General features: G+C 37.9%; 1 protein-coding gene across 2 annotated transcripts; it reads right to left on the bottom strand.

Moving 5' to 3' along the window:
* Positions 1–288: 288 nt before the first annotated feature.
* Positions 289–25,466, bottom strand: col1a2 (collagen, type I, alpha 2). Of its 2 annotated transcripts, XM_049475415.1 has the most exons (50): positions 25,265–25,466; positions 24,323–24,324; positions 21,841–21,876; positions 21,068–21,151; positions 20,385–20,438; positions 20,211–20,255; positions 19,759–19,812; positions 19,477–19,530; positions 19,316–19,369; positions 18,228–18,281; positions 17,649–17,702; positions 17,425–17,469; positions 17,204–17,302; positions 17,060–17,113; positions 16,520–16,618; positions 16,380–16,424; positions 15,017–15,115; positions 14,819–14,872; positions 14,591–14,698; positions 13,348–13,401; positions 12,975–13,073; positions 12,704–12,757; positions 12,439–12,537; positions 12,225–12,278; positions 12,078–12,131; positions 11,926–11,979; positions 10,813–10,866; positions 10,552–10,596; positions 10,336–10,434; positions 9,764–9,871; positions 9,552–9,605; positions 9,383–9,436; positions 7,260–7,313; positions 7,095–7,148; positions 6,898–7,005; positions 5,961–6,014; positions 5,774–5,827; positions 5,467–5,628; positions 5,227–5,334; positions 5,016–5,123; positions 4,021–4,074; positions 3,692–3,799; positions 3,485–3,538; positions 3,251–3,358; positions 3,087–3,140; positions 2,886–2,993; positions 2,535–2,781; positions 2,240–2,424; positions 1,880–2,122; positions 289–1,336 (listed from the first exon to the last, which is right to left on the bottom strand). In XM_049475415.1, exons 1-50 carry the CDS (start codon positions 25,332–25,334, stop codon positions 1,190–1,192), a joined length of 4,056 nt encoding a protein of 1,351 aa, XP_049331372.1. In that variant the 5' UTR covers positions 25,335–25,466; the 3' UTR covers positions 289–1,189. The 2 variants fall into 2 exon arrangements, with proteins under 2 accessions (XP_049331372.1, XP_049331371.1); XM_049475414.1 differs by lacking the exons at positions 7,260–7,313; positions 9,383–9,436; positions 9,552–9,605; ... (2 more) ...; positions 24,323–24,324; positions 25,265–25,466 and having other exon boundaries at positions 21,841–21,948.
* Positions 25,467–26,292: the final 826 nt, after the last annotated feature.

Raw genomic sequence — 26,292 nt, 5'->3', positions numbered from 1 at the left:
CTACAAATACAGACATGATTGGGAAGGATGAAAATGCTGCCTTTTATTAAATACAATTGTGAGAATTAGTCTGAACATACAGTGGAGTAAAGTTCCTCAGAACTGAAATGATAGCAAATCATGACAAGTAAACGTTCCTGAAGTGAAACTTGCCATTAAGTTCAAGTTTTAATAATCAAAAGACATTCAAATAATCTGTTTTCCTATAACTTTCATGTTCCATAGCTAAAATTTGTCTGTTTTTAAAAAAATCTGTTCTATACACATTAAAGCACTTAACTCGTGAAATGTTGTGTTTTGGAACAATGGACATGCTTTATTTCAGAACTTTTCACAATTTATTTAAACATCTCACATATACAAAATAGGTACAATAAACTTTGATGTTCATTTTGAGAGAGAGACTCCTCCAAAACCCATTCAAATGGACGAAATGTGCTGTCAGTATGAACACTGTGGGGGGAAGTTGGTGGAACTAAATGCCGGAAAACAAAAAGGGAAATCCAGACAAACTCAAAACAAAACAAAATAAAAAATAACAAAACAAACAAACAAACAAAAAAAGTAAAAACTGGGCAAACATCAGGTTTAGGAATTTTCCACCTGCTTAAAAAATGGGGTTATATCAGGCGGACCTGTGCAACACTCCGTAAAGACAATACAAAGTAATACAGTAAGAGTGGTTTCCTCCACAGCTGTATGTGTAGCACCATATATCCCCGCTTCAAGTGTATGAGCACCTTTGTCACAGGACAGGACTTGAAGCCTTAGTACCAGCGAGTAACATCTAGGATGTGGGTCAGGTTTGGTAATATTATTTTCTTTATACAGGCATGAGGTAGTTTAAACCTTTTGGAAATTGTGGTTTTAAACCTCCTCTATGGAAGATATACAAAGACCACAAAATGATGCGTACTTTCATTGTTTTTATTACACTTCTTTGGTTTTTTACAAAATGATGGCATGTCCCAAACCATGGTGTTTCCCAGCGTCTCTTTGGGCAGCTGTATTAATTTGCATTGTGCAATGCTCCGTTCAGTCCATTGGTCCTCTCCGATATTGCCCAGCTTAAGCAAGTGGATGTGCAGAGGAAATCAGCATTCAGTATAAAAAAACAACACAGAGAAGAAGGGCAGAGATTTTTTTCTATTTTCTTTCTTTCTCTCGTTTTAATTTATCATGAGTCTATTTATTTGAAACAGACTGGGCCAATGTCCAAACCAAACTCTTGATCAGCGCCACCAATGTCCAAAGGTGCAATGTCGAGGATGGGCAGGCGAGATGGTTTATTTGTTCTGTATTCAATGACTGTCTTGCTCCACTGGCCAGTGTGTCTCTGCAGAGGGAATGATGGAAAGGTAAAAATGGGCATTAGTACACTGTAATGTAAACCTCACTTAATTTTCTAATTCTGTACATTAATAGATCATTGCTGTCAAAAGAAAAACATTAGCAGTTGCTAATGTAATGGGCTGGAGTTCAGAGAGCCAAGGCCCCAATAGCTGAGGTGAACATGATAAAGAATGGAGAAGACCAAACAAAGTGGGTGAGTGGAGGGTAGATAAGGGCCTGAGAAGGAGTTGGCAGTAGGGTGTGGTAGTTCTCCCAAAGTTCAGTTATGACATGGCATAACTCAACATTTTATTGCTGTCGATTTCAAAATGTCTTAAAAAAGGGACCAATAGAAATTGTTTAAAATGGTTTGGAATAAAATCTTTTTTAATTGACATGTAATTGAAAGTTAAGAAGTTTTCCTATCTACTAAAAAAAATATATATTTTAAAGATACAAGGTATCTCGCATGATAATGATGGTTTCCAAAGCTTTCTAATGACAGCAATAATAGCAAAAAATGTACAAGAGTTGAAGGTAAACTTACAGTGCAGCCATCCTCCAGAACGCTGAAGGTGAAGCGGCTGTTGCCCTCTGCCCTGAGCTCCACATCGTTGGAGCCCTGCAGCAGAACTGCCTTCTTCAGGTTGCCGTTCTCAGCGTCCATGTAGGCGATGCTGTTCTTGCAGTGGTAGGTGACGTTCTGGACAGCCTGGTTAGCCAGGAGACGCATGAAGGCCAGCTGAGTAGCCATGGACTGTGGGCTCAGGGTCTCATCATTGTAGCCGAACTGAAGAGAATGAAAAAAAACCACAATGGAATGTAAGTATAGTGGCACATATATCTTTTGTGATATAAGATATAAAATACTAGTCTATTCATTCAATTCATTCTGCTATTCATTTACCTCAGTTCCACCATTGATGGTCTCTCCAAACCAGATGTGCTTCTTCTCCTGGGAGCTTCTGTACCAGTTCTTGCGTGGAATGCTCTCGGGGTGAGCGTGGATGCAGGTCTGGCCGGTGCTGAAGTCGCAGAAAGCCTTGATGGCATCCATGGTGCAGCCCTGGTTGGGGTCGATCCAGTAGAATCCTGCAATACAGGAAATACAGTAAAAATGTGTCAGTGTAAGCTTGAAATAATTAATAATCATATTTGTTGTCTTATAAAAAAGCACTCCGCACTAAATTGTTTCTACTCACCGCTGGTCCAGTCTGGGTGGCTGAGCCTGATGTCACGGCAGGTGCGGGCAGGGTTCTTCTTGGAGCCCTCAGGTGAGAGCAGGTTGTCAATCTGAGTGTTCAGAGACTTGATGGTGGCATCAACCTCGTAGTCCTTAGCCCTGAGAGCAGCCTGATCAGCTCTGTACTCATCGTATCCACCAGAAACGTCATATCCGCCTCCAGCAGCACCAGGGGGTCCGGCCAGACCAGGAGATCCGGGAGGTCCCTGAATATCAACACATTGGTTATTTTGCGCTCAAGAAAACAAAGATTTTTGATTATATATTTTATATTTTATTTTCCAGTATATAAAATAAAATAATTACTTACAACTGGTCCAACATGTCCAGGAGGTCCACGGTGTCCAGCGGGGCCAATAGGACCATGAGTGCCAGATCTGCCATCCTTGCCTGGTGGGCCATTGGGACCAGCTGGGCCCTAAAGAAGGGTTATATTAATGTTACAAATTCTGCCTATAGGTTCATGACTCAACTGTAATCAGTGGTGAGAATAAAAAGACAAATTACTTACTCTGGGACCAGCAGGACCAGCAATACCAGCAGCACCAGTATCACCAGAAGGACCCTATACAATTCAAGAGGAATAGAAATAGAAATAAATGAATGAGTGCTGAGCATGGAATTCACAAACGTCATGGCCAAATACTACCACAATCTATTATTAGGCTCACTCACATTGGGTCCAGGCATTCCCTGCAGACCAGGGTGTCCACGCAGTCCCTTCATGCCTCTATCTCCCTTGTCTCCAGCAACACCCTTCTCACCACGGGGTCCAGAAGGTCCCTGCAGAAATCAAGAAAAAAAGCCATGTCATGAGAGTCATGAGAAATGCAATAATTATTATATATCAAATATGATTCAATCAGAGTGATCAAATCTACAGTGAATACTGTATATATTTCTACTCACAGGTGCACCTCTTGCTCCAGCGGGGCCAACTGCTCCAGAAGGTCCAGCAGATCCCTGAAGAAAAAGACAGGAAATGAGGGAGAGAGAATTATAACATATCCATACAAGCCATAGTGTCAGTGAGCCACAAACTGCCCATAGATTTAATGTAAAGGGAACACCCAGTACACCTGATTTAGTGACCATGCTTCATTCATGGATACTTACAGCCTCACCACGGTTTCCAGGTCTGCCAACAGCACCGCTAGGTCCAAGAGGTCCAGGGGCACCAGCAATTCCGAGAGGACCAGGAGATCCGGGCTCACCACGATCTCCCTGTCAGTTCAGAGCAGTTAAAGTCTGAGAACAATCCAAAGATTTACTCTCCAAATTTCAATTATGTATTAACTTGCATATTAGTTTATAGTAGTTTTAAATAATAAAAGCCAATTCTAATAATTCATGTAAATAAATTTAACCAGTTTAGGCAAATAGAGAAAATGAAGAATAAACTTACACAGTCCTAAGCAAATATGGCTTTTCCAAAAAACGTTTACCTTAATGCCAGCTGCACCAGGACGGCCAGGTGGGCCATCATTACCAGGGCTACCCTATGAAGAAACAAACAAGAACAAAACATTACAACACATTTTCTGAGGCATTCCAGCTTAAACATCCTGAGAATTTTGGGATTTAGTGATTTTTGTGACCTATGACTGTTATTCAATGAATGACTTGCACCTATCAGCCATAACATTGGCACCACCTGCAGCTTCGAGAACTCAAGGCATGGTTTCCACAAGAACTTATGACTATTTCCTGAGGTGTCTGGCTTATAAGACATACTAGGCAGCAGATTATTTTAATTGTGTGGGTGGGGTCTCCAGGTATTACTTCGATAAAGTGTCTGCATCCATGACCGCATTCAATTCAAGGGCTGTTCTTTCTCAAACCATTTTTGATCACTTTTTTTAAAGGTACTATGTTTTATAGATGTTCTGAACCAATGGTCTAGCCATCACAGTGTCACTACTGTCAAAGTGGCTGAAATCATTATGCTCAGCTATTTTAGTGCCAAAACAAATCATCTGCCAAAACAAACAGTTTACTTGCTGCCTAATATACTGTATCTCTCCCCCTGTAGATAAAGATTTTTTTTATTTTGCCCAGTTTTAATGTCAGGGTTGGTTGATATACACTTCTTGTTAGCTGCTGGTCTACCATATTACAATAACAGTTTAAAAGGCATAAAACAATGGCCCCTAAAGGATTGGTAACCTAAGCTCTGCATATTCTTTCTATCTGTGATAATAATAAAAACGGTAGAGCAATAGGTACAGCCATATCTCTATGACTGACTGCACATCCAATGTAATTGTGAAATGGATGATTGCTAAAATAAATCTTTATGTTTATCTTTAGTTGCTATGTAGGTGTACAGCCATTACCGTATGTCATTTATCACATGACTGACATTATTGCCATAATGAAATTTCTGCAATATGTCATTTTCCAAAATGTAATTCCTGCTTTAAATTTCTCTGTAGCTTACCTCACGTCCAGCCTCTCCCTGAGGACCAGTCATACCAGGCAAACCAATGTTACCACTGGGACCACGGGGGCCAGGAGAACCAGAAGGTCCGACTCTGCCAGCCTCACCCTAAGAAACATATCACATCACGAGATCAAACACAGTTATACACAGCTAAACTGCTAAAACTTGATATGAGCATCAGAGAAGCAGAGAATGTTTCGACACTTACGACAGAACCAGCAGCACCAGGAAGACCACGTTCACCTCTGGATCCTGGAAGACCATTGAATCCCTGAGATCCAAGCTGACCCTGAGGTCCAGCAATTCCAGGTGGTCCCTGTGTTCAAGACAAAGTGATGCCTTAATTATCAGTTATTTCAGTTTGTTCGTGTATGCATTGGGACCTATGTGGAATAAAATTTTAAAAGTTTAGATTGTTAGGTTGAAAAAAATATATATATCAAAGTACCATGGGGCCAGACTCTCCGGGGGATCCCTTCTCACCAGACAGACCAGGAGGTCCAATCAGACCATTCTCTCCCTGAGGTCCAGCAGGTCCAACGTCACCACGAAGACCACGAGGACCATCTTTACCTTGAGCACCAGTGGGACCAGGTGGTCCAACAATACCCTGCAAAATAAAAAATGATAAGATTTTCATTAGTCCACAAAGAATGTATGATGTATGATGTATGAATGTATGATTAGATATGTTCCACAGAAAACTGCCAGATGCTTCAGTAGTCATTTGGAGGTATTGGTATTAGAAAACTTACAGCAGGACCAGCAGGTCCAACTCTGCCAGCAGCACCAGGGAAACCAGTCAAACCCTGGGATGCGCATGAAGATAAAAAAATTAGTAAAGTACATTAGTAAAGTACATGCACATTAGTAAAGTATCTGAGAAAACAAAATCTATACAATATTCATTAATATTCTTAAAATATTATTAAAAAAACTTACAGGGGGGCCGCTGTCACCACGAGCACCAGGGGGGCCAACAGGGCCAGAGGGACCCTTTTAAACACAAAACAAGAAGAGCAACAGGTCACAAGGATAGTCCATACAGTCAACAGAAAAGGGTGTGATCAATAACCCATGTTTTAATGAACACAGCAATGGAGAATGTAGCCCACTAACTACTAACTACAGATAATAAAGCCTTTGCCATTTTATTGAAATTCACCTATTAACTACTCATACATTGCTTAAGTGAAATAAAGGAAAAATAATATAGAAATAAATTCTACACTTTCTTTTGACACACATGTTTAACTCATGCGGGCCCATGATAACATATGTGTCACAGACATTTTGAAGGATGTGTAGTTTCTTACAGCATTAAACTCAGGAATCATAAGAAACATACTAAATGATAAATTATACTAAATTAAGTTTCTGGATTTATCACAGGACAATATATGTGTATATGTGTGTACATGTGACTGTATTTAGAAAAATATACATTAAAATATAAAATATTTATCTAAGAATTCATTTGACCTCTTCATCACAATGTATTTAGCAATATTCATAACTGGGCCCTGGCTCCAAAAGGGTTAAAGGAAAGACTCTCAATATGCTGCTATTCATTTTAAACAACAAGCGGCACACTGGTACAACTTAGCTGCTTTAAAACGTACTATGTGAGGTCATTCCATGTATTTACTGCTATAAGTTGCCTATATGCTAGAGTGTGTGTGTATAGGCTACAGTGAATGTAATTTAAATAGTACAGCAAAACAACAACAACTACAGGTCCTTAAGGGCTATATTCATAACCTACCTTAGCTATCGTACAGTCTTTATATTAATCTGAATTTCTTAATTTATATGAATCTACAGTCAAATATTAATCAAAATTTCTTATATATTATATATATTTTTAATTTGTCCTTACAAGAGGTCCGGTGTTTCCAGCAGGACCGGCAGGGCCAGGAGCTCCAACATCTCCCTTAACGCCACCAGGACCCTTCTCGCCTCTAACTCCAGCCTGGCCATCAGCACCCTGAAAAAGCAACCGAAACCATTTTATAGTCCTTATCCTGTTGAGAACTAAGAACACCTACTGAGGAACAGAGATGTATGTGCACTTACAGGGGGTCCAGCAAATCCGGGAGGTCCAGCTGGGCCAGACTCACCACGCTCTCCCTGAGATGAGATGGAAAAGGTAGTAGTTAAATTAGTTATATGACTAAAGTAAATCAATATCTTTATATAATCTACTTAAATGAAAAAAAAAAGTAAAAAATCAAAACTTACAGATGGACCACGAGCACCAGCGGGACCAGAAGGACCGAAAGAGCCAGTCTCACCCTGCAAGAAAACAAGTGCAACATTTTTAATGAACATAAATGAGCTTTAAAACTAGATAACAAAAGAGGGACAAAATACAATTTAATTATCCAGTAACAGTATATCAATTGGCAGAAAATTATGATATAGTAATATTGATGCTCTACAAAGTGAGAGAGTAACATTTGAGGAGGACATGAGGTTCACAAGATCCGACCATGTTCACTTCTTAAAGATGGTGTTTTTAAGTATTGAAACCTATCGAAGGAAAATAAATGGTCTTGGCACGCTATTGACTGCACTACTTATCTCTGGTGAAGTGGGCAGGACAAGGTTTGCGAGAACGGTATAACACTGCTGTATAACTCAAGTCATATTAAGGTAAAATGTCCTGAAAAAGTCCTGTAAAACTCTACTACGTCAGTCCAAATGCTTCTTTCACATTTAGTAACAGTTCTGTATGTCTCAGCTTGTCAAGAACTGCATGTTTAACAAGTGTCCTTTAGCAATGGCCCAAAGCATGAAATCCACTTCCCGACCCTTATTCATCGTTGATTATTTATCTGAAAAGCATCAGGGATATTTGTACACATAAAAATACATGGATAAGCTCTTAATTAATTTGCCTCTGACTGGCTACCTTTTATTGGTGCGCTAAGCTTTTCCTCAGGTTTACTTATAAAGTATGTTTTACAGGATGGAGCCTGCATTAGGATCTATGAAATAGGATCTATGAATCAGGATCGGCTCAATCCTTGTTTCTTCAAGCAGTTTGTCTTCTTTTGTTGGGAGTAACTGTTTCTACTTTATGGGGAAGACTTTTTTATATTGTATTCTGCAATTAAATTGTTAGTAAGATAAGAATGTTGAATGATTACTACTCCACTACCTTCCTGAATCTCCAACCAACTCATCCCAAAAATACTGGATGGAGCACCATCATTCCAGACAACATAGTCCATTCCACTACTCCAAATATCAATGCTGGGGGCTTTATATCCCTCTAGTCCATTCCTAGCATTGGGCATGGTACCAAATGGTTCCAAATGGTTGTTTGCTCCAGATATGGTAAATCCTATTTTATTGGCATCACTTATACACAGAGAGTAGACATTAAGCTGTGTACACAACATAAAGTAGCTGAATGCACAAACATTTTCACTGGTGAGCTTTCACTGAGGAATCCTGTAAGTTAAGACTGACTTTGACTTTCAGATGTCCCAGATGGTTCTATCATTGTCTTCATGTTTATTGCTCCATTCCACAAGATGGCTCCTCCATTGCTCAGATGTGCTTTTCCAGCAGGGGGTGATGCTGAGGTAATACGCACATTTTATATCCACAATGCCGGATGGGGCAAAGGCAAAATAGAGATATGTTGGGTAAAAACAGGGGCCTTGATTAGTCCTCTTCAAAGCAGTGGCGGGATCTTCTCTTCATCTCTTCTCTTTATCTTCTCTCGTCTCTTCACATGTTCTTTCCTTCTTTTTGAAGTCATAATAAATATAACTTTGATGTTCCTAAAGTCGGTTTGATGTTCCACACCACAGGTAGGATCCAAATGGAAGACAACTGGTCCCAAGCATGTCGTGGGTGTAGGGTGAGTTTTAATGTTCTCAGCATTGCAGCAACTGCATGGGTGTGACTATTTTCAGGGATTGGGATTGGGATTAAACCCCCTTTTTCATCCCACTTTCTGTTAATATTTTGTAGAATATAAAAGGTTGAAGTTGGCTTCTTATTTACTAGCTTATCATTATGTTAATTTTCCATTTCACCTCAAATGGTGCAGCAGTGGAACATCTGTACTTTTTAAAATACTCTAGCTTCTTTTAATAATCTGTCTGTCTATCGTCATAGTAGATTTGAGGTAGACTAGCTTGATTACTCTGGGTGTATCATTCTTAGCTATGACAAAACTCACTGATCAAATGGGTTTGTAGCATCATGAAATTGAGTATAGCTGAAAATTCTGTTCCTAAATTGCTGACAGAAAAAGTTAACCATAAACAGTCAGCATTCTTTAAACTACACAGTCTGTAGTAATACAGAAAATAGCTGTATGTGTCTTAAAAATGTATATTCTTTACCTTGTCACCATTGGCACCAGCAGGTCCAGGAGGTCCACTGGGTCCAGGAGCACCCTGATGAACAATCGAAAATTCATCTTAAGTAAGGGGTTACTGAACATGTCATTTGAATAAAAATGCTGAGTACATATTTTGATATTTCTTTAAAGGAGCTTAGGTTGGAACTTACACGGGCACCATCTCTTCCAGCGTTACCCTCCAGTCCTCTGTATCCAGCCTCACCCTATTTGTGTAGATGACAGGAAAGAGTTTCTTTAGTTTAAAAGATTATGAAGTTTAAGTGCAGACACTACATGCAAGGAAGACATTGCTTGTAGACCTGCTCTCAACATAATGCAAAATATGATAAATGATAGATGAATGTCTCTTTTAAGAACTGACCTTCTCGCCCTTAGCTCCAGGAGTACCAGCAGCACCACGCTCACCAGGCATACCAGCAGCACCCTGGTGTCCAGGGGCACCAGCAGCTCCAACAGCACCAGGCTCACCCTGAGACGAAACAATAAAGACATTTTTATGGACAGTGATTGGTGGTAGGGGTTGCAATATAGTGTATCTATGAAGCAGAATTATATTGTCAAATTATCAAACAATATATAGATATAACCCTTGTAAATTGTTCTGAGCGTAATATTGGTCAGTGTGTTTATCTGGAGCAGATCAAATTAATTTATATATATATATATATATATAGTGCTTTTTTTCAACTGATGCAGCTTTTCAGAAATTATATCATTACATAAGTCGCATGAAATTATCTTTTGACAATTATAATGACAATTATATTGTTTAGCGCAATTATATTGTCTAAAATAATAATTTCTGTGATAGTCTTTGTGAATCAGTCTTTGTATGATGCAGAGTAGTCAACACACAGAATATAATAATGAAGATTTCCTTTATTTCATGTGTTATAGTTATTACTAAAAACAGCATCACAGAGAATGTCTTACCTTGCTTCCATCAGGGCCAGGAGTTCCAGCAGGTCCACGAGCACCAATAGGTCCCTGGGCTCCAGAGGCTCCAGCAGGTCCAGGGGTACCACGCTCTCCCTACACAGAAATAGAAAAGAGGGATGGATTGGTTAGAAAATTTGCCTTTGGACAAAATATGGACAAGTATACTCAGATTCAGCAGATATAAGACTGGCCAGAATCTAGGTAAGATACCTTCACACCAGAGGGTCCAGCAACACCTTGGTCTCCGGGGATGCCCTGTAAGGAGGAGATACGCAGATTGGTATGAGGTTACGAAAGTTAGAATCTGTCTATTATAATTATGTTTTAACTGTTGATTATAGTTATCTTTATAAGATTCTTCTCATTTACTCTGTCTCATTCTGATTGTACCATATATTGGATTATATATACAAATTAACACGGTTGAATTAGCACTAGTTTTTTGGTTCATTATAAGAAATATTCACTCACTCTGTCTCCAGGCTTTCCAGTCTCACCAACAGGTCCAGCAGGTCCTGGAAGTCCCTGTGAGGAGAAAGTCAAGACAATGGTTCATCATTTAATGATGTAGGGCAGAGGAAAGGTATCAAACCTCTTGCCACTCACGGCCCATGTAAAGTAAATGTAAAATCTCAACAAATGTAGCGCATCAAACTGTGTAGAATATTAAATTGAAAGATAAACTTGAATTATCAACAAAATAAACTTTTGTTGACAAATACCCTGTTTTTAACTATTTATTCATGAACTGTTAATCTAAGTAATTTAGCTTTGTCAGTCATGTGACTGTATTATGCCAGACCAGACTACAGGCTTGACACAAATGCTTTATTTTTGCAAATATTACATAATCCAGCTCTGGACAAAATAATGACGAGTTTCTTTGATTTTACCACATTGAAAACCTCTGGGATATAATCAAGAGGAAGATGGATGATCACAATCCATCAAACCAAACTAAACTGCTTAAAACTTTTGCACCAGGAGTGGCATAAAGTTATCCAAAAGCACTGTGTTAGACTGGTGGAGGAAAACATGCCAAGATGCATGAAAACTATATGACACATTTAACTACATAAATTATGTTAAAAATTATATTTATATTGAAAATAATTGACTTTTTAAAAAATAACATACAATTTTGGCCATCGGACCCCTAGCTCTACACTAGGGGTCATGGTCTACAGGTTAAAGAAAAAACACTGAAGAAGATTTCAGGTTAGATTTTTCATTCAGGTGTAAATCTGCATTAATGCTAGCACTGCAGAAATGACAGTCAACCTTGAATTTAAATTGAATAAATTAATTTAGCAGCACTGTAGCAACCAGATTACACTGGTGTTTTTGCTACAACAAAATCATAGTGATCCTTGTGCTAATGTCACATTATGCTGTATGTCCAGAACCAAACTCAGGTGGCTCTTTATTCCTTTATTCCTTTATTTTTTAGCTTATAGGGCCAAGAAAAAAATGGCTGATTCACATGTAATACATAATCCAAGACTAGAACTAGTCATAGACAGTAAGTTTCTGAATAACCTGCACTAATGAATGAATGAGTGTGAATGAGAGAGTGAAACTGACCTGGAAACCAGGAGCACCAGAGGGACCCTGCTCTCCCTTCTCACCAGGGGCACCCTGTATACAACAAATAAATCACCATTATCATCACAAATCTCACATTAATTAAATGTGCTTCTCGCGGTTCAATGGATTGTTTCAGTAGGTCTACTTACACCAAGTCCAACGGGACCAGCAGGGCCATTGTTGCCATCAGGACCAGGGGGACCCTACAGTGGTAAAAAAAAAATGGTCAAATTAGTGGATGGACAATCATTTTTAGATACAAATTAATCAATTAATACTGATTGAATGATGCTTACTCTCAGACCAGGGGGACCAGCGGGTCCCTTCTCTCCGGGTTTGCCAGGCTCGCCCTACAGAGGGACACAGGTGCTATAATACAACTGTTGGTTTTGCACTGTTGGTTTGTTAACCAACACAGATGATCAGTTTCCATCACTATGGGTCATATTTTGCTACTGATTTATTCAAAAATGCATACGAATGATATTTGCCAATATTGCTGTTACTCACTCCAGGTCCCTTAGGGCCGGGGAATCCAATGTTACCAGGCTGGCCTCTGGGTCCAGTAGGTCCAGGGGGGCCAGTGCGACCATCTTGACCAGAAGGACCCTGGAGTTCGAGAAATTGAAACGAGAAGTGAACAGTTATTAGACGAGAACCATGTCTTCCTTGTCTCTCCTTTTTATTAGTGTGAATGCTGTGCTCTGTATGTATAGGCATATATAGGCAAAATGATGTAAATATATTTAGTATGTAAAATTATGGGAATACTTACAACAGGTCCCTCCTTTCCTGGGGGTCCACCGCTGCCAGGGCTGCCAGGGAGACCCTGTAATAGGTAAATTTAGGTAAATGAACACCAAAAATCCTTCAAACTTTCAAACTTCTTTTGGCTGTACACTGAATCAAATAATAACATAAATAATGTCTATAGATGATTATTATTTTAATATAACATCCATCAAGAATAACTGTAATCATTTTTATTTGGCATATAAACTATACAAAATAATATAAAAACAACGCAGAAGGTGATTTCTACTTACTCTGGCTCCAGTCAGACCAGCCTCACCAGCACGGCCAGCATCACCAGGGGGTCCACGGGGTCCACCAGCACCAGTGGCGCCTCTTGGGCCAGGCATACCCTTGGGGACAAAAAAAAGCAAAGAGGTCATTATAATGACATTATAATTTCTTTTATTCAGCTTAAGTCTATTTTAATAATATACTATATTGGCTAGTTTCTTTAAGAATATGCAGTATTTCAGGACTATTATGTATTATTATGTCCTAAGTATGGTTTTACTGAACTATGTGTAATATTTTACTGACTTTCTCTGATTGTGGCCAGGCACTACCTGACATATATCATTAAATGAAGTAAAGTTCCAAGCAGGCTTAGTGCCACCGTAATCTTACCATTGGGCCAGCTCTGCCACCCAAACCAGGAAGACCACGAGTTCCAGCAGCTCCCTGTACAGAAGAGATTACAGGAGTTTAGGAATCCGTTTGAGCTTGTCAGAACAGACTAGATATAACTTGCTTGTCCTTGAGAAAGTGCACATACAAAACAGTAAAATGCAGTTCTAATCAGAAACACAAAGTATTGAACTTATAAATAAGTGAAACAGTGATGTATCAATAAAAAAATAAGGTGCACAAATGAAATTAAAATAGATGTAGTCTTGTCTTTAAAGCGAACAATGTACAATTGAGAAGGATACATGTACAAATGTGCATTTACATCTATAGGTATATATGTATAAATTGTGATTGCTACTCTAAAACAGCTTACTCTACTTTTAAAAATTTGAATCTCTTTATTTGATATTACTTGTAATCAATATAGCAGCTATATGTATTTTCCAATGTAGATCAATTATTGCAAACTAAATAACAGAAGACCAGACGAAAGTAAAAAAAAAAAACTTATCAAATGAAAACTAATAAGCTGCAATATTCTAATTATAGTAATACCAGAATGACATTTATCAATTTATTAATTAATTTTTCATTCCTCAAGGTACAAACTATATATATGTACACAATATTAAGGCCCAGTTGTGTACCTTAACTGTGCACTACAAAGGGCCATAAATAGTGTTCATATCCTGTCTTTACATAGAAAATAAAATAATATATGATAAAAAGCTAACTGACAGACAGTGTGTTAGGGGATATATGGAAGGTGTAACATTATTTAAATAGTGAAATCCAGCCCTCTATGGTTTATTGCCAGATGTTTAAACTGTTAACCAGCACAGTCTTGTAAAGCACAAGGTCAAGGACCAGGGAAGGAGTCAGGTTTAGGTTTTGGAATGAGATTATATTGAGGGTTAGGGTTAGGATCAGGTTTTGGGTGAGGTGAAATTTAAATAAAGGTTTAAACAGATGTTTAGTATCTATTAAAACATCTGAAGCATATTATTAAAAAAATTAAAATAGAAATATATAATTTGATATTTTTAGTGTTATACTGCTTAGCATACAATTTATAGAACCATCTAAATAGTCTTACTTGTGTACTGCTGTTTTGTATTTTACAGTATCACAGCTTTATATTTTTAAAGCTTTTTTTACATCATTAAAAACTCTAATTACAAATTTTAACACTTCAACTGCTAAGTTTCATCAAATGTTTACCAAAAACCCCTAAACTTACTCTGCCTCCACGAAGGCCAGCAGGTCCGGTAGCTCCCTGCTCACCAGTGGCTCCTCTCTTTCCCTCCTCACCAGCAGGTCCAGGGGGACCCTGAGGACCAGAGCTACCCTGCACACAACAAGTACAGAGAGGTCAGAGAAGAGGGCTTATTGAGAGTAACCTGTTCTTTAATGAGTGCATGAAGATGAAGCACATCTCCTTATATGTGTCTGTAATTATTGTACTTACAGGCTCTCCCTTGACACCAGAATCTCCCTTCACTCCAATGGGACCAGGGTCACCCTAAATGCGCAATAAAAAATAAATCAAATATCAGTACGGCAAAATCTAAATGCAGGATAGAGAATTTAAATAGAGGTATTTTAAGTTCATCATATATGTGTTTGTGTGTTAAAACTGGAGAAATGTTGGTAAATTGGAACTCACAGCAAGGCCTCTGGGGCCAGAAGGTCCAGAAGGTCCCTGGGGGCCAGGGCCTCCTCTTGGGCCAGGGAAACCAGGGGCACCAGCAACTCCGGGGAGACCCTACAAAAGACATCACACAGAATGAATAAATAATCCAAGAAATATTATTTTGAATATATAAAAAAACAATTATTCAAAAATAGATACTGTAATGCACCTCGTCTGTATGTAGTATTCCAATTATTGTTGTTAAAATATTGATATATATATATATTGAAATTATTCAAATATTAATTTTCCACAGTATCAATACAATACATGCCATAAAACAAGTGGCCTATACATGTATGTAGAATTGTATAACTTCCCTTGGCCTCACTATAATCCAAGTGGAAAAAAGTTAATGTTGATGAACCAGCAGGTGCACTGACTGTAGTCTGTAGTACATTAACCTGACTTTTATTTATTCATTTTAAGCCGTGGATCTTGTGTATAATCTATATTTAGCTATTGATAGGACAGTAACAATAATCAAATTATCAGCTTATTGTACAATATGGGCATGACCTTAATCATTTCTTACTAGATTCTGTGGATTTCAGTATTGCCTATTGTGTTTATGTTATGCAAGGATAACCATAAAAATAATTTATTTATGATATTTAAACCTTTGTTGATTCTAAATTCCAATGAGTAACCAAGTAAATAATAAGCATTTCTCTTTTCATTGGCATAATTGTATTATTATGCAATTTATATAATATATACTAGCTGCTGTTTCCAGTAAATCTGTTCAGTTATGATTTCAGTCATTTTTTAAACTCAGGATGAGACTGACAATAACTGGAGCTCCTCCAGTCCTGTGGTAATTCCTGTACTTTGATTGGAACACTGATCTCAGTACAGAAATTGTTAAAATGTAGGACTGGTAGTCAAAGTTACTACAAAAGCCACGGCTAATCTCTTATTATTTGGCCCAGTTGAGGACATTTTATATGTTTTCTAAAATCAAACATAAGCATTGTAAAATCTAACCACAGTCTAACAGAATGTTTTCTTGCTTAATCAACTTAAAACTTATTGCTTAAATTGCTTATTGCTTTTTAATAAAATTAGTAATTCAAATGTTTATTAAGTTGGATTTGTACAGTGTGCACGGCCAGAAAAACTGATGATTTAATCGATTTTATATCTGGATATAAAATCTGAGTTCAGGTCTGAGTTCAGGTCAGTAGCAGTAAACCTACTTGCATGTATCTGTATTGTATGCTTTGTGGCCTCTATTAAACCTGTACAGGGCTTTTAGACTATGACGACAATGATGGAGTTCCTTCCAGATAGTTGTTAACATATTGCTGGTTGATGTTTTGTACTGAATACTTACAGCAGCTCCTTTAGCTCCATTGATTCCATTGGCACCAGGGTTACCCTACAGAAAGATGATCAAAGTGAATCAGGGTCCTGCTCTGATAATAACAATTAGCTTTATTATATAAAGGTCATCTAATGAGTGAGTATACTTACAGCAGGACCAACAGGGCCAACAGCACCATTGGGTCCAGGCTCTCCTCTCTGTCCCTGAGGTCCGGATGGGCCAGTGGCACCAGCGGCTCCAATCTCTCCCTGTCAAACAAGATTGTGGATTATTAGAACCCAGTAGCAGACAAAATGAGTGGAATATATTATGGGTTGTAGGGTTGCGACCTTTCAGAAATGAAAATAAGGGACGCCCACCAAATAACTAGATAGTTACAAAAAATATATATAAATACATATATATTATATGGATATTAATGAAAATAAAGAGCAAATCACTTCGCATATTGGTACTATATGGGATGCAATATTTAATAGCAAAATAAAGGATAAATTATATATATATATATATATATTTCTGGTAGATATATCACTGAAAATGACTACAGTATGAATTTTCATTTTATATCAAGCAGTATTTATGGTGTATCTTGTGCATGTGCACACTGATGTGACTCTTGTGCATGTGCACATTGTGATAATGATGCTGCACTTTAAAGACTAAATTATATCTTCAGGTTGACTTACTTTAGGTCCAGGGGCACCAGGGAAACCTGGGGGGCCAGCAGCTCCCAGAGGACCCTGGGAAGAAAGATCACAGACAGGGCATCGTTAGACTGGACCCTGAAGCTCCATCCAAGAGCTATGAATGTCAAAGGTCAAAATACTCACAGCAGGGCCAGCAGGACCAGTGTTACCATCAGCACCACGAGCACCAGCTGGACCAGCAGGACCAGCACGGCCTCTCTCACCAGGCAGACCACGACCTCCCTGCACAGACACACAGAGACAAACATCATGAGGATCATGAGGAAGTCCTGATGGGGCTTGAATGCTTCAGATATCTGCATATATATGAGTATAGAATAAATATTTGAAAAGTGATAACCTACTCTCTGTCCAGGGGTTCCATTAGCACCGTGAGCACCGTTCTCACCCTAAACGAGAAAAAGAGAAAGAAAAGAGGGTTCAGACCTATATGTTGAAGAAGTGAAATACTAGCCTTCAGTTTGAGAAGGCACAGAATGTTTTTAAAGTCGTGTATAATTTAATAAATGAGTGATGTTTGTTAATTGTTCAGTGACACAAACAAACTTCTGCTGATTGCTGATTTTACCTTAGAACCAGCTGCACCAGGCTCTCCTTTGCGTCCATCAAGACCATTGTATCCCTGTGATACAGAAAACACTTAATCAGTGAGGAACTTTCACTTTCATGTTCAACAGCTGTCCATTCATTTCTGAAATATATCTCCCAAGTACGCTTGCTAAGCATTGTGTGGGTGCTAATCAGTTCCATGCAACAAAGTTTATTCACCTAAAATAATACAATGTGCCATATATAAATATATATTAGCATTGCACTGAATATTTGGAAACCAAAATCATTTGGACATTTGGCATGAGAAAAAAAAAACATTATAAGAACATATAAAACGTTCTGTTTAAAAAAAATATATATTAAAACATATATATATATATAGAGTATTTGATTTATGCAATGGTAAAACAAGTGACAAAATCAATAAAAACAAAAATATGTGTTCAGTATGCAATATTCAGTATTCTGCCTTCTGCCTTCAGCCAAATGTTTTTTTTTTTTTCAGCTTAAATGTTGGCCCAAAAATGTTCCTTTTGGTGCATCCCTAGTATATACAGCATCATTTCCCCAAGGATATGCTCTATCAGCCACTCACTCTGTGTCCCTTCATGCCAGGAAGTCCAGGAGTTCCTGGGAATCCACGAGCACCCTGCAGAAGAAACAGAAAAGAAGACAAGTAGAGATTACAAGGTGTTTTTTTATGGATTGTTTAGTTTCATCCTTCATCTCCTTGTTTACTTTATGCTACTTCACTCCTATCCCTCAAGTACACAGGTAAAGTCAGATAAGACATGTTTCAAAGCACTGGCAGTGCAGCGTTTAACAAAGAGTATCACTGAACTGATACTGAACTGCAGCAGAACAACGAAAGATCTTATCATGCTTTCTTATCAAGAAGAAGTAGTAAAAGATTAATGTCATGAAAATGTGTTATTTTTATAGTCCTGATATGAACAAAACATAGAGACAGGTTTATTATGATGTCTGTTTATGTCTACCTCGTACAGCTCTGAAAAAAAACCCAGATCACTTAAAAATGATGAGTTTTTTTATTTTACCAAACTGAAAACCTAGCTGAACCGCTTTAATTTTTGCACCAGGAGTGGCAAATAGTTATCCAAAAGCAGTGTGTAAGACTGGTGGAGGGGAACATGCCAAAATTGTGATTAAAAACAAGGGTTATTCCACCAAATGTTGATTTCTGAATATGAACTGTTTTTTTGCATTATTTGAGGTCTGAAAGCTCTGCATCTTTTTTGTTGTTTCAGTCATTTCTCATTTTCTGCAAATAAATGCTCTAAATGACAATATTTTTATTTGGAATTTGGGAGAAATGTTGTTCGTAGTTTATAGAAAAAATACAATGTTCATTTTACCCAAACATACACCTATAAACAGCAAAATCAGAGAAACTGAATCAAAAACTAAAGTGGTCTCTAATTTTTTTCCAGAGCTGTATATAGCCATTGTTTAAAATCTTCAGTTTTAGTTATGTGCCTAGTTTATAGTCTTTAAATTAAGTTATAGTTTATATAGTTGTCTCAGTATTAGCTTGTGTGTTAGTGGAGGACTAGCAAAGTAAGATTTTCATTGTACAGTGTAACTGCCTGTTCTATTGTGCTATATGGCACTATACTCTTAAATCTTGAATATTCTATCTCTATGTTGTGAGATTAGTTTTACCTGAGCTCCAGCAGGTCCTCTGTCTCCGGGCTTGCCAGGTCTGCCATTGTTACCCTGCGTGGAAATGACATGATGTCAGGAGTGATTCTCCATTATGTGACTCCCAGTGATTTATTAACAATCAGAAAAACGCTCAAATTAAACCAAAGCATTTTACTTACATCTTCACCGGCCTTGCCAGGAGGTCCAGGGGGTCCACGAGGGCCAACTGCACCCTATCAGAGAGGGAAAGAAATATATAATATCAAACAATTGTCTGAAGTGTCCTAAGACTTTTGGAGAGAACTGTACCTCAAACGAAACTGGTAACATTATTAACAATATAAAAATGTTATTGGGCTTCGGTTAGAATAATAATTGTTCATTTCTTAATAGAAATTAAAAGTGGAGTCAGGCTTGTGCCTGTTTTTATTAAAATGGGAGAAATCTGATGGTATTCTTACAGCCTGTCCAGGCTCTCCGGGCTCGCCAGCATGTCCTTGGAGTCCTTGGGGTCCCTATGCATTAAGCAAAAACAAAAAAATCAACCATTAAACATTTTGCATGTTAAAATTCAGATTAATATCACTACTACAACTAAAATAAATAATTGTTATAAAAATAACCAGCACTGGATCAATAAACAGTTTTTATTGGTAATTATCAAGCTGATATTTTATGATATATTTATTTAAGCAATTGTTTAAGCAGATGTTTAAGGTTTTCACTGTTATATTAGTAAAAAATCTATATATACTAGCAATTATACTGTTTGTCAATATGTGCATACTGATGCAACACTATCAGACGAAATAGATATATTTGCATCAGATCCAAAAATATCATTTATTAGCATCAGGACAAAACAATTCTGATATCAGTCCATCAACAGTGATACACACAAAATATTACTTACAGGCGAACCAGGGGGTCCACCAGGGCCACGAGCTCCCATCAGACCCTTTAAAACAGAACAAAGAGAAGAACGTTTCACAAAGATTGAAATCAAGGCAAAAAAACAAAGATATGATCACTTTAATTGAGTCATGTCTGCGTGTTCAGTATATGCATAGTCACTGCTGCTACTCACCATAGGTCCAGGGCCAGGCTCGGGGCCTTTAGCGTCATACTGAGCAGCAAAGTTCTGTTCAAAGGCAAAAAAAGTCAGGTTTTAGCTTCTTATCCATATTATTATTCTTAATTTTTAAAAGCCTTTTTGTTTCAATTTCATATAAGTTATCATATAAGTTCAGTTTCATATATATCATATAAATTATATGGGCGTTCACGTTTATGACTACTTTATTTACATCTCATTTAATCTTATAATCAATCTCATAATAGGTAAATATGTGTTATGTTAATATTCCTTTAAACAATGTATTTATATATTTATAAATACATGTAAACAATATATACATAAATACATAGGCTTATGCCAAGCTAAACTATATGTAAATTACATAAGAGGCCATTACAGTTCAAAAGGTCATTTATGGGTCACTGGGGCAGGGTGGGGTCATGTGACCATGTGACCAAATCCTAACCACCCTGTGCAGACGTTGTAGGTCAAAGGAACAAACAACATCAGCAACTACAAATTAATGAAAAAGAATAATTCCCAATCAACTCGTAAGACCCCCTCCCACACACACATACACACACACACTCCAGACTGTGGGCCTTCAAGCCTACAAACATTTAGTGTATCATTTAGATCAATGTTTTATAGTGCAAATGGGAAAAGTGGCCAAAAATCAAATGTGTACTTACTCCACCAAGACCAGGGGGGCCAGGGGGGCCAGGAGGCCCAGGGAGTCCAGGTTTGCCGGGTTTTCCATCTGGTCCTTTAGGACCCTGGTGAGAACAAGATGATATGAGTTGATTGAACGTGAGCATAATATATAAAATCTGGATTAAGCAACATCGGTTCTAATTTACTAGACTACAAGTATAACACTAGTCTTGATTTTACTGCTAGAGAACAATCAACCTGTTGCTTAAATGCCACAGTACCACAAACTTGTTTGCCCATGGCTCCTAAAAGACCAATTCACAGTAAAATTACTGTATATAATACATAATATTAGCATTAAACTTAATAATGGTGTATAATGTAGTTATATTAATAGAATCATGTGAAATATAATAAGCCTAAAGTTGTCATGTCATGTGAGTGGCATATTTCCCCATATTAACCCCTTACTCTGCATCTTTATTAATCACTCACTAACCATTTGATAAATATATAATATTATGGTAATTACCTGGTTAGTACAATGATACGTATATGCCAGTAATATCCAGGATATGTATTTTATGAAAGTAATCAGTGGAAGTATGGGCCTACATACAGACCCTAGCAGATTAGGGGTTAAAAGGGCAGCCTAATTAATGCCTTTTCTGATGTCAACTAAATGGGTGTGGTTTATTTGGGGTTATTAGGTCACGTGTTTGCCTTTTGACCCTGTTTACAAAAATCAGCTGCTGGAGATATTTAGAAATCTAATGTAATACTTTCTAATGTGAGTTTCTAATGCACTTACCCTGTCACCTCGAGGTCCTTTGGGTCCCTTGGGGCCCTAAATAAGAAAACAATCACAGTCCATAAACCAAGACCTTTTTCATTAGCCTGTGTAATTATATCATGCTCACATGCATCTGTAGAACAAAATGCTTGAACTGGGGATGCAATAAAAGTCTGTTAAAGTCTACAAACATGAGCTTATGTAGGGTTCAAGGCTTGGAGTGGACCAATGAGTGATACATCAGCATATAAACCATAATCCTCATGTTTAACCACATGCCATGCGTTAAACACCAGCATGAACATAAGAAATAATGCTTACCTGCATATATTCCTAGATAGAAAGGGAGATAAATAAATGTAGCATTTATTTATTCCATCTTTCCATGTTTTTTCTTATGTCATTCAGTGTGTAAAGCTATGTCAGGGATGCTATTGCTTTTCTTCTTTTATCTCACACATGCATATTACAGGATAACTCCTCAATAAAGCATGCATAATACAATAAAATCATGCATGCTCTGGTGCTGAAGATTAGAACACAAAAAACACTACTGGATTATTCACATGATTAGACATCACAGATGTGCACACAGCATCATGTGAGGGGAATCATACTCGGCAAAAATGCTTAAAAAGATGCTTAAATGAGTGTGTAGGCCTCATTCAGACTCATTTAAGAGATGTTATTTGGAATTGTGTTCATTTACTTTGCTAATAAACAGCAAAACTATACAAAAATTGTGTGGATGATATTCAGGTGTAAAATCGACCTCAATCTCAAATACACTGTCCAGCAAACCCCTGTTGGAAGCAGTGCAGTGTAACAGTATCACAGTACTACCTTAAAGGAATTTCAGGCCCATGTTTATCCTGTGTAAAGGCCTCCCCTTCAGAGGGCCATCTAAAAAGGCCCATTGTGCCCAGGCCGTGTGCCCAGCAGAAGTGGGCGGTTTCTGGTTTCACTGACATTCACCTCAGCCAATAGTGCTTCAGTTCTCTCCCTGACAGGAAAAGAGTAAAAAAATGTAGCCCAGCAGAAATGTGTTAATAATATGAACTGCTGTGGCGTATTTGAGATTCGCCAGATTGGCAAGGATCTTTTCACCGAATATCATCCACTTTCCACTTTGGAGAGACAGAGAAAGAGGTAAGAATTTCTGTTGCACTACTAAAGAACAATTCCATGCATGTGTACTGACCGCTGTGTGATGAAACAGGGGTGGAGGAGAGAATTGGGGAAAGAGGGAGAGAGAGACAGAGAGAGAGATAGAGAGAGAGAAGTACAGAAAGAGATAGAGAGACAAAGAGAGAAAGATGATCAGTTATGTTAAAAAATATTTAAAAATGTTCACAGATACAATGTTTTTAGCAATGTATTCTTCCTAGTGACAGGAAACAGCGAGTGGAACAGAGATGCTGTTCTACTGTAAACACTCCTCAGCTGACTGGAAGTTGTAAACACAGACTATCTCTCTGGATATGAGTCTAATTTCTCCTCACCCATTCCACTGATGCATACTGTAAACTGTATAATGCAACATAATACGATTTTAATAAGCTATATATGTATTGTATTTGTGATAATAAGCAATAATATGTTACTTGGGAACTAATGTTTCTGTTGTTATGGTGATCTTGTTGTCATGTCTGGCCTTGTTGTTACTGACTGTCTGTAGAGTCTGCCTGTGCTGACCTGACTTTATCTGAGTTTTCAAAGTTGTGATTTCAAATTTATAGTTATTCAAAGTTACAAGTGCATATTTGTCATTTGTAAAACATGTATATATATATATATATATACACCTGTTTCTAATGCATGTTCCCTATGTTAAAAATAATATAATAATATATACGTCATTAAATAAACAGGATAATAGAACCTTAATAAAGAAGGGAATAAAAATTGACCTATTTATTCATATTCTCATAATAACATGAGCACAGTTCATTTATTATATCAGCAGTCCTGATAGGAACTTGTAATTTCAATTATTATTCTATAGACAGCATTATATGTTCCGGAAAATACATTATTTTGATAATTAATGTAACTTAAAATTATTATTATTATTATTATTATTATTATTATTATTATTATTATTATTATTATTATTATTATTATTATTATTGTTGTTGTTGTTGTTGTTGTTGTTGTCTATAACCATGGCTGCACTGTTGTAATTATTATTCTTTTAATTAAAAAAAAGTTTATTTGATTAAAGAGTAAAAATAAGAGTAATATTTTAATATATTTAGTAATTGTTTAAATATATTTAAAACATATTATTTAAAACTCTAGCTGTATAGCTGTATGTATATTAGCTTTTGTTCTAGGACATAAACTGCAGGTGCTGCTGGTCTGCTTAGGCCTTCCGGGTTGCCCACGTGTAACTGGGTCACCACAGTGGCCTCAGTGATCCCTGCCCAGTCAGGAAGGTGTTAACTGGGATGCTCTTCCTCTCTCCTCCTCACTCTTCCTCACTCTGGTGTCATGTGACTGCTCTACCACTAGGTGGAGCCTTTGCTGAGATTAAAACCTGCCCCCAGTCTGTGCACAGGGATGAGGGTCAAATTTAATGATGCCTTTAAAATTCCAGCCAAGAAAATCCAAGCTGAGACCAGCAATTAAAGTACTGACTGCAGTTTAGTTTAGTTTTACGCTTACTTTAAAAAGACCCTGCTTTCCTGGTGCTTTTTGGCATCAGACTAATTTAATTTAATTTTATTATATTTTATGTAGACATACATTATATTATCATTTCTAAATATTTTAAAATATATACTACTCTTGTTACAAAAGCAGGTACTGACATATATTTTGTATGTATTTTCGCCACTCAAATCTCAAATAAGGCAATAGTTATAGTTAAAGCTGCCAAAATTTGCCACAGTGTGCCAAAATATGCTGTGGAGGGTTTCCTCCAGCAGGGGGCAGCCCTTTTCTACGCCTAAAACTCCTGTACATCACAAGCAGACAGAGCCTGTGGGACAAAAGATGAGGAATACAACGCCCCAACTTTTTCTTTTTAGTTTTTTTACACAATAAAAAGACTAGATTCTTTCGTCTTAAGTAGCTTTTTCAAAGCACAGTGGAAAGTAAAGTTTCTCAGCTTCATTAAATATTTAAATAGTGACCCATCTTCATTTCTCGAGTGCACGAGGTGAGAATAAATCCACGGATAATAAAAACACGCAAATAATCCTTTAAAAGCGTGAGAAATCCTTTGGATTTTTTTTTTTAATAAAACAGTGTGTAGCCAATGGCCAAACTCCCTCATACAGGCTTCTAGCTGTCCTTCAGCAGCTCATCTCCAAGCAGCACAGAGGGGCAACAACCCCAGGCAAACAAGCGCAGCAGAGGAAAATCCATCATCAGCGTCCTTTTTTTTTTGGTTAAAAGAGAGACAAAAAAGAGAGCATATGTATGATGATAAACTTACATTGGCATGTTGCTAGGTATGTGGTCACTGCAAGCAGCAACAGAATCCGGGTATCCACAAAGCTGAGCATGTCTAGGCCGACATGCAGACTCCTTGTGCCGCAGTGCCTGGTTTAGCTACTTCTAGCAGGCATACAGTTGTGGTGACAGACGTTACTCCAAACTGAGCAGGAACCTGCTGCCGTGATGCTAGAATAATAAAGTCCAATCGGCCCTATTTATACGGCAGGAGGTTCCCTTGACTGCGTGTCAAAAGTCAGCCCGTGGACCAATCAGAGCAGAGAAACTCTATCTGACTCGCAGGCGCTGCTGCTCCTCTCTCTCTCCTGCCTGCCTACTCCCTCACACTTTTGGCAGCTCCTCTGGCCGTGATGACGAATGCAGCGTTTTAATGAGATCCATTCTTTTGAGGACGTGGACATTGTCGAGCTTTTAAAGCCGCACGTTGTCTCTCAGACCCAGCGAGCTGAGTTTGTCTGCTCTCGCTTCGGGATGAGACCTGCGGACGGTGGGCACCGCGCTGGCACGCTGGTGGTGCGCTTTTACGCGTTTTACGCACGAGCGAGAAGCTGCAGAGACGGGGTCGTCCTGTGTGGCGGTGCCCAAACAGAGACTGTGGGACTGGGGGCTTCATCAGTGACAGTGCACTGGATGCTTTAACACTTTAGGATGAGCGCCTTCTGCTTTATTTCAGTCTTTTTTCTTTACATGCATATAAATTCACTTTTTGTACATCTACAGTGTTTAATCAGCACCAACAGAACAAGGGGCAATCTAATAAGACACGTCTAATAAAGTGCATGCAAATTCATTCACACTGTAAACTGTATAAAATATTGTAGTTCAGCCATTGAGCGTGTCCAGGTTTGCTTTAATCTGGGAAAGAAATGATCTATCTGCACTGCACACCACTCTTCTCACTCTCATTGCTTTTTATGTAAACGGAAAGTATTCAGCAGTTTTTTCAGCACTTTTTAAAGCATTCCCTTTAAAGCATTTCCTCTGCCCACATTACCATTACCCAAGCTG

The sequence above is a fragment of the Astyanax mexicanus genome, chromosome 3 (genome assembly GCF_023375975.1).
Source record: "Astyanax mexicanus isolate ESR-SI-001 chromosome 3, AstMex3_surface, whole genome shotgun sequence".
NCBI classification, from domain to species: Eukaryota; Metazoa; Chordata; class Actinopteri; order Characiformes; family Acestrorhamphidae; genus Astyanax; species Astyanax mexicanus.
This window is presented reverse-complemented; position numbering and strand designations above follow the sequence as displayed.

Excerpts from the sequence above, each read along its gene's own strand:
- col1a2 (XM_049475415.1), bottom strand. The coding sequence starts at position 25,334 with ATGCTCAGCTTTGTGGATACCCGGATTCTGTTGCTGCTTGCAGTGACC. Across the intron at positions 19,531-19,758 it reads CCGGAGAGCCTGGACAGGCT|GGTGCAGTTGGCCCTCGTGG; the intron begins GTAAGAATACCA and ends CCTCTCTGATAG. Across the intron at positions 19,370-19,476 it reads CTGGCAAGGCCGGTGAAGAT|GGTAACAATGGCAGACCTGG; the intron begins GTAAGTAAAATG and ends ATTTCCACGCAG.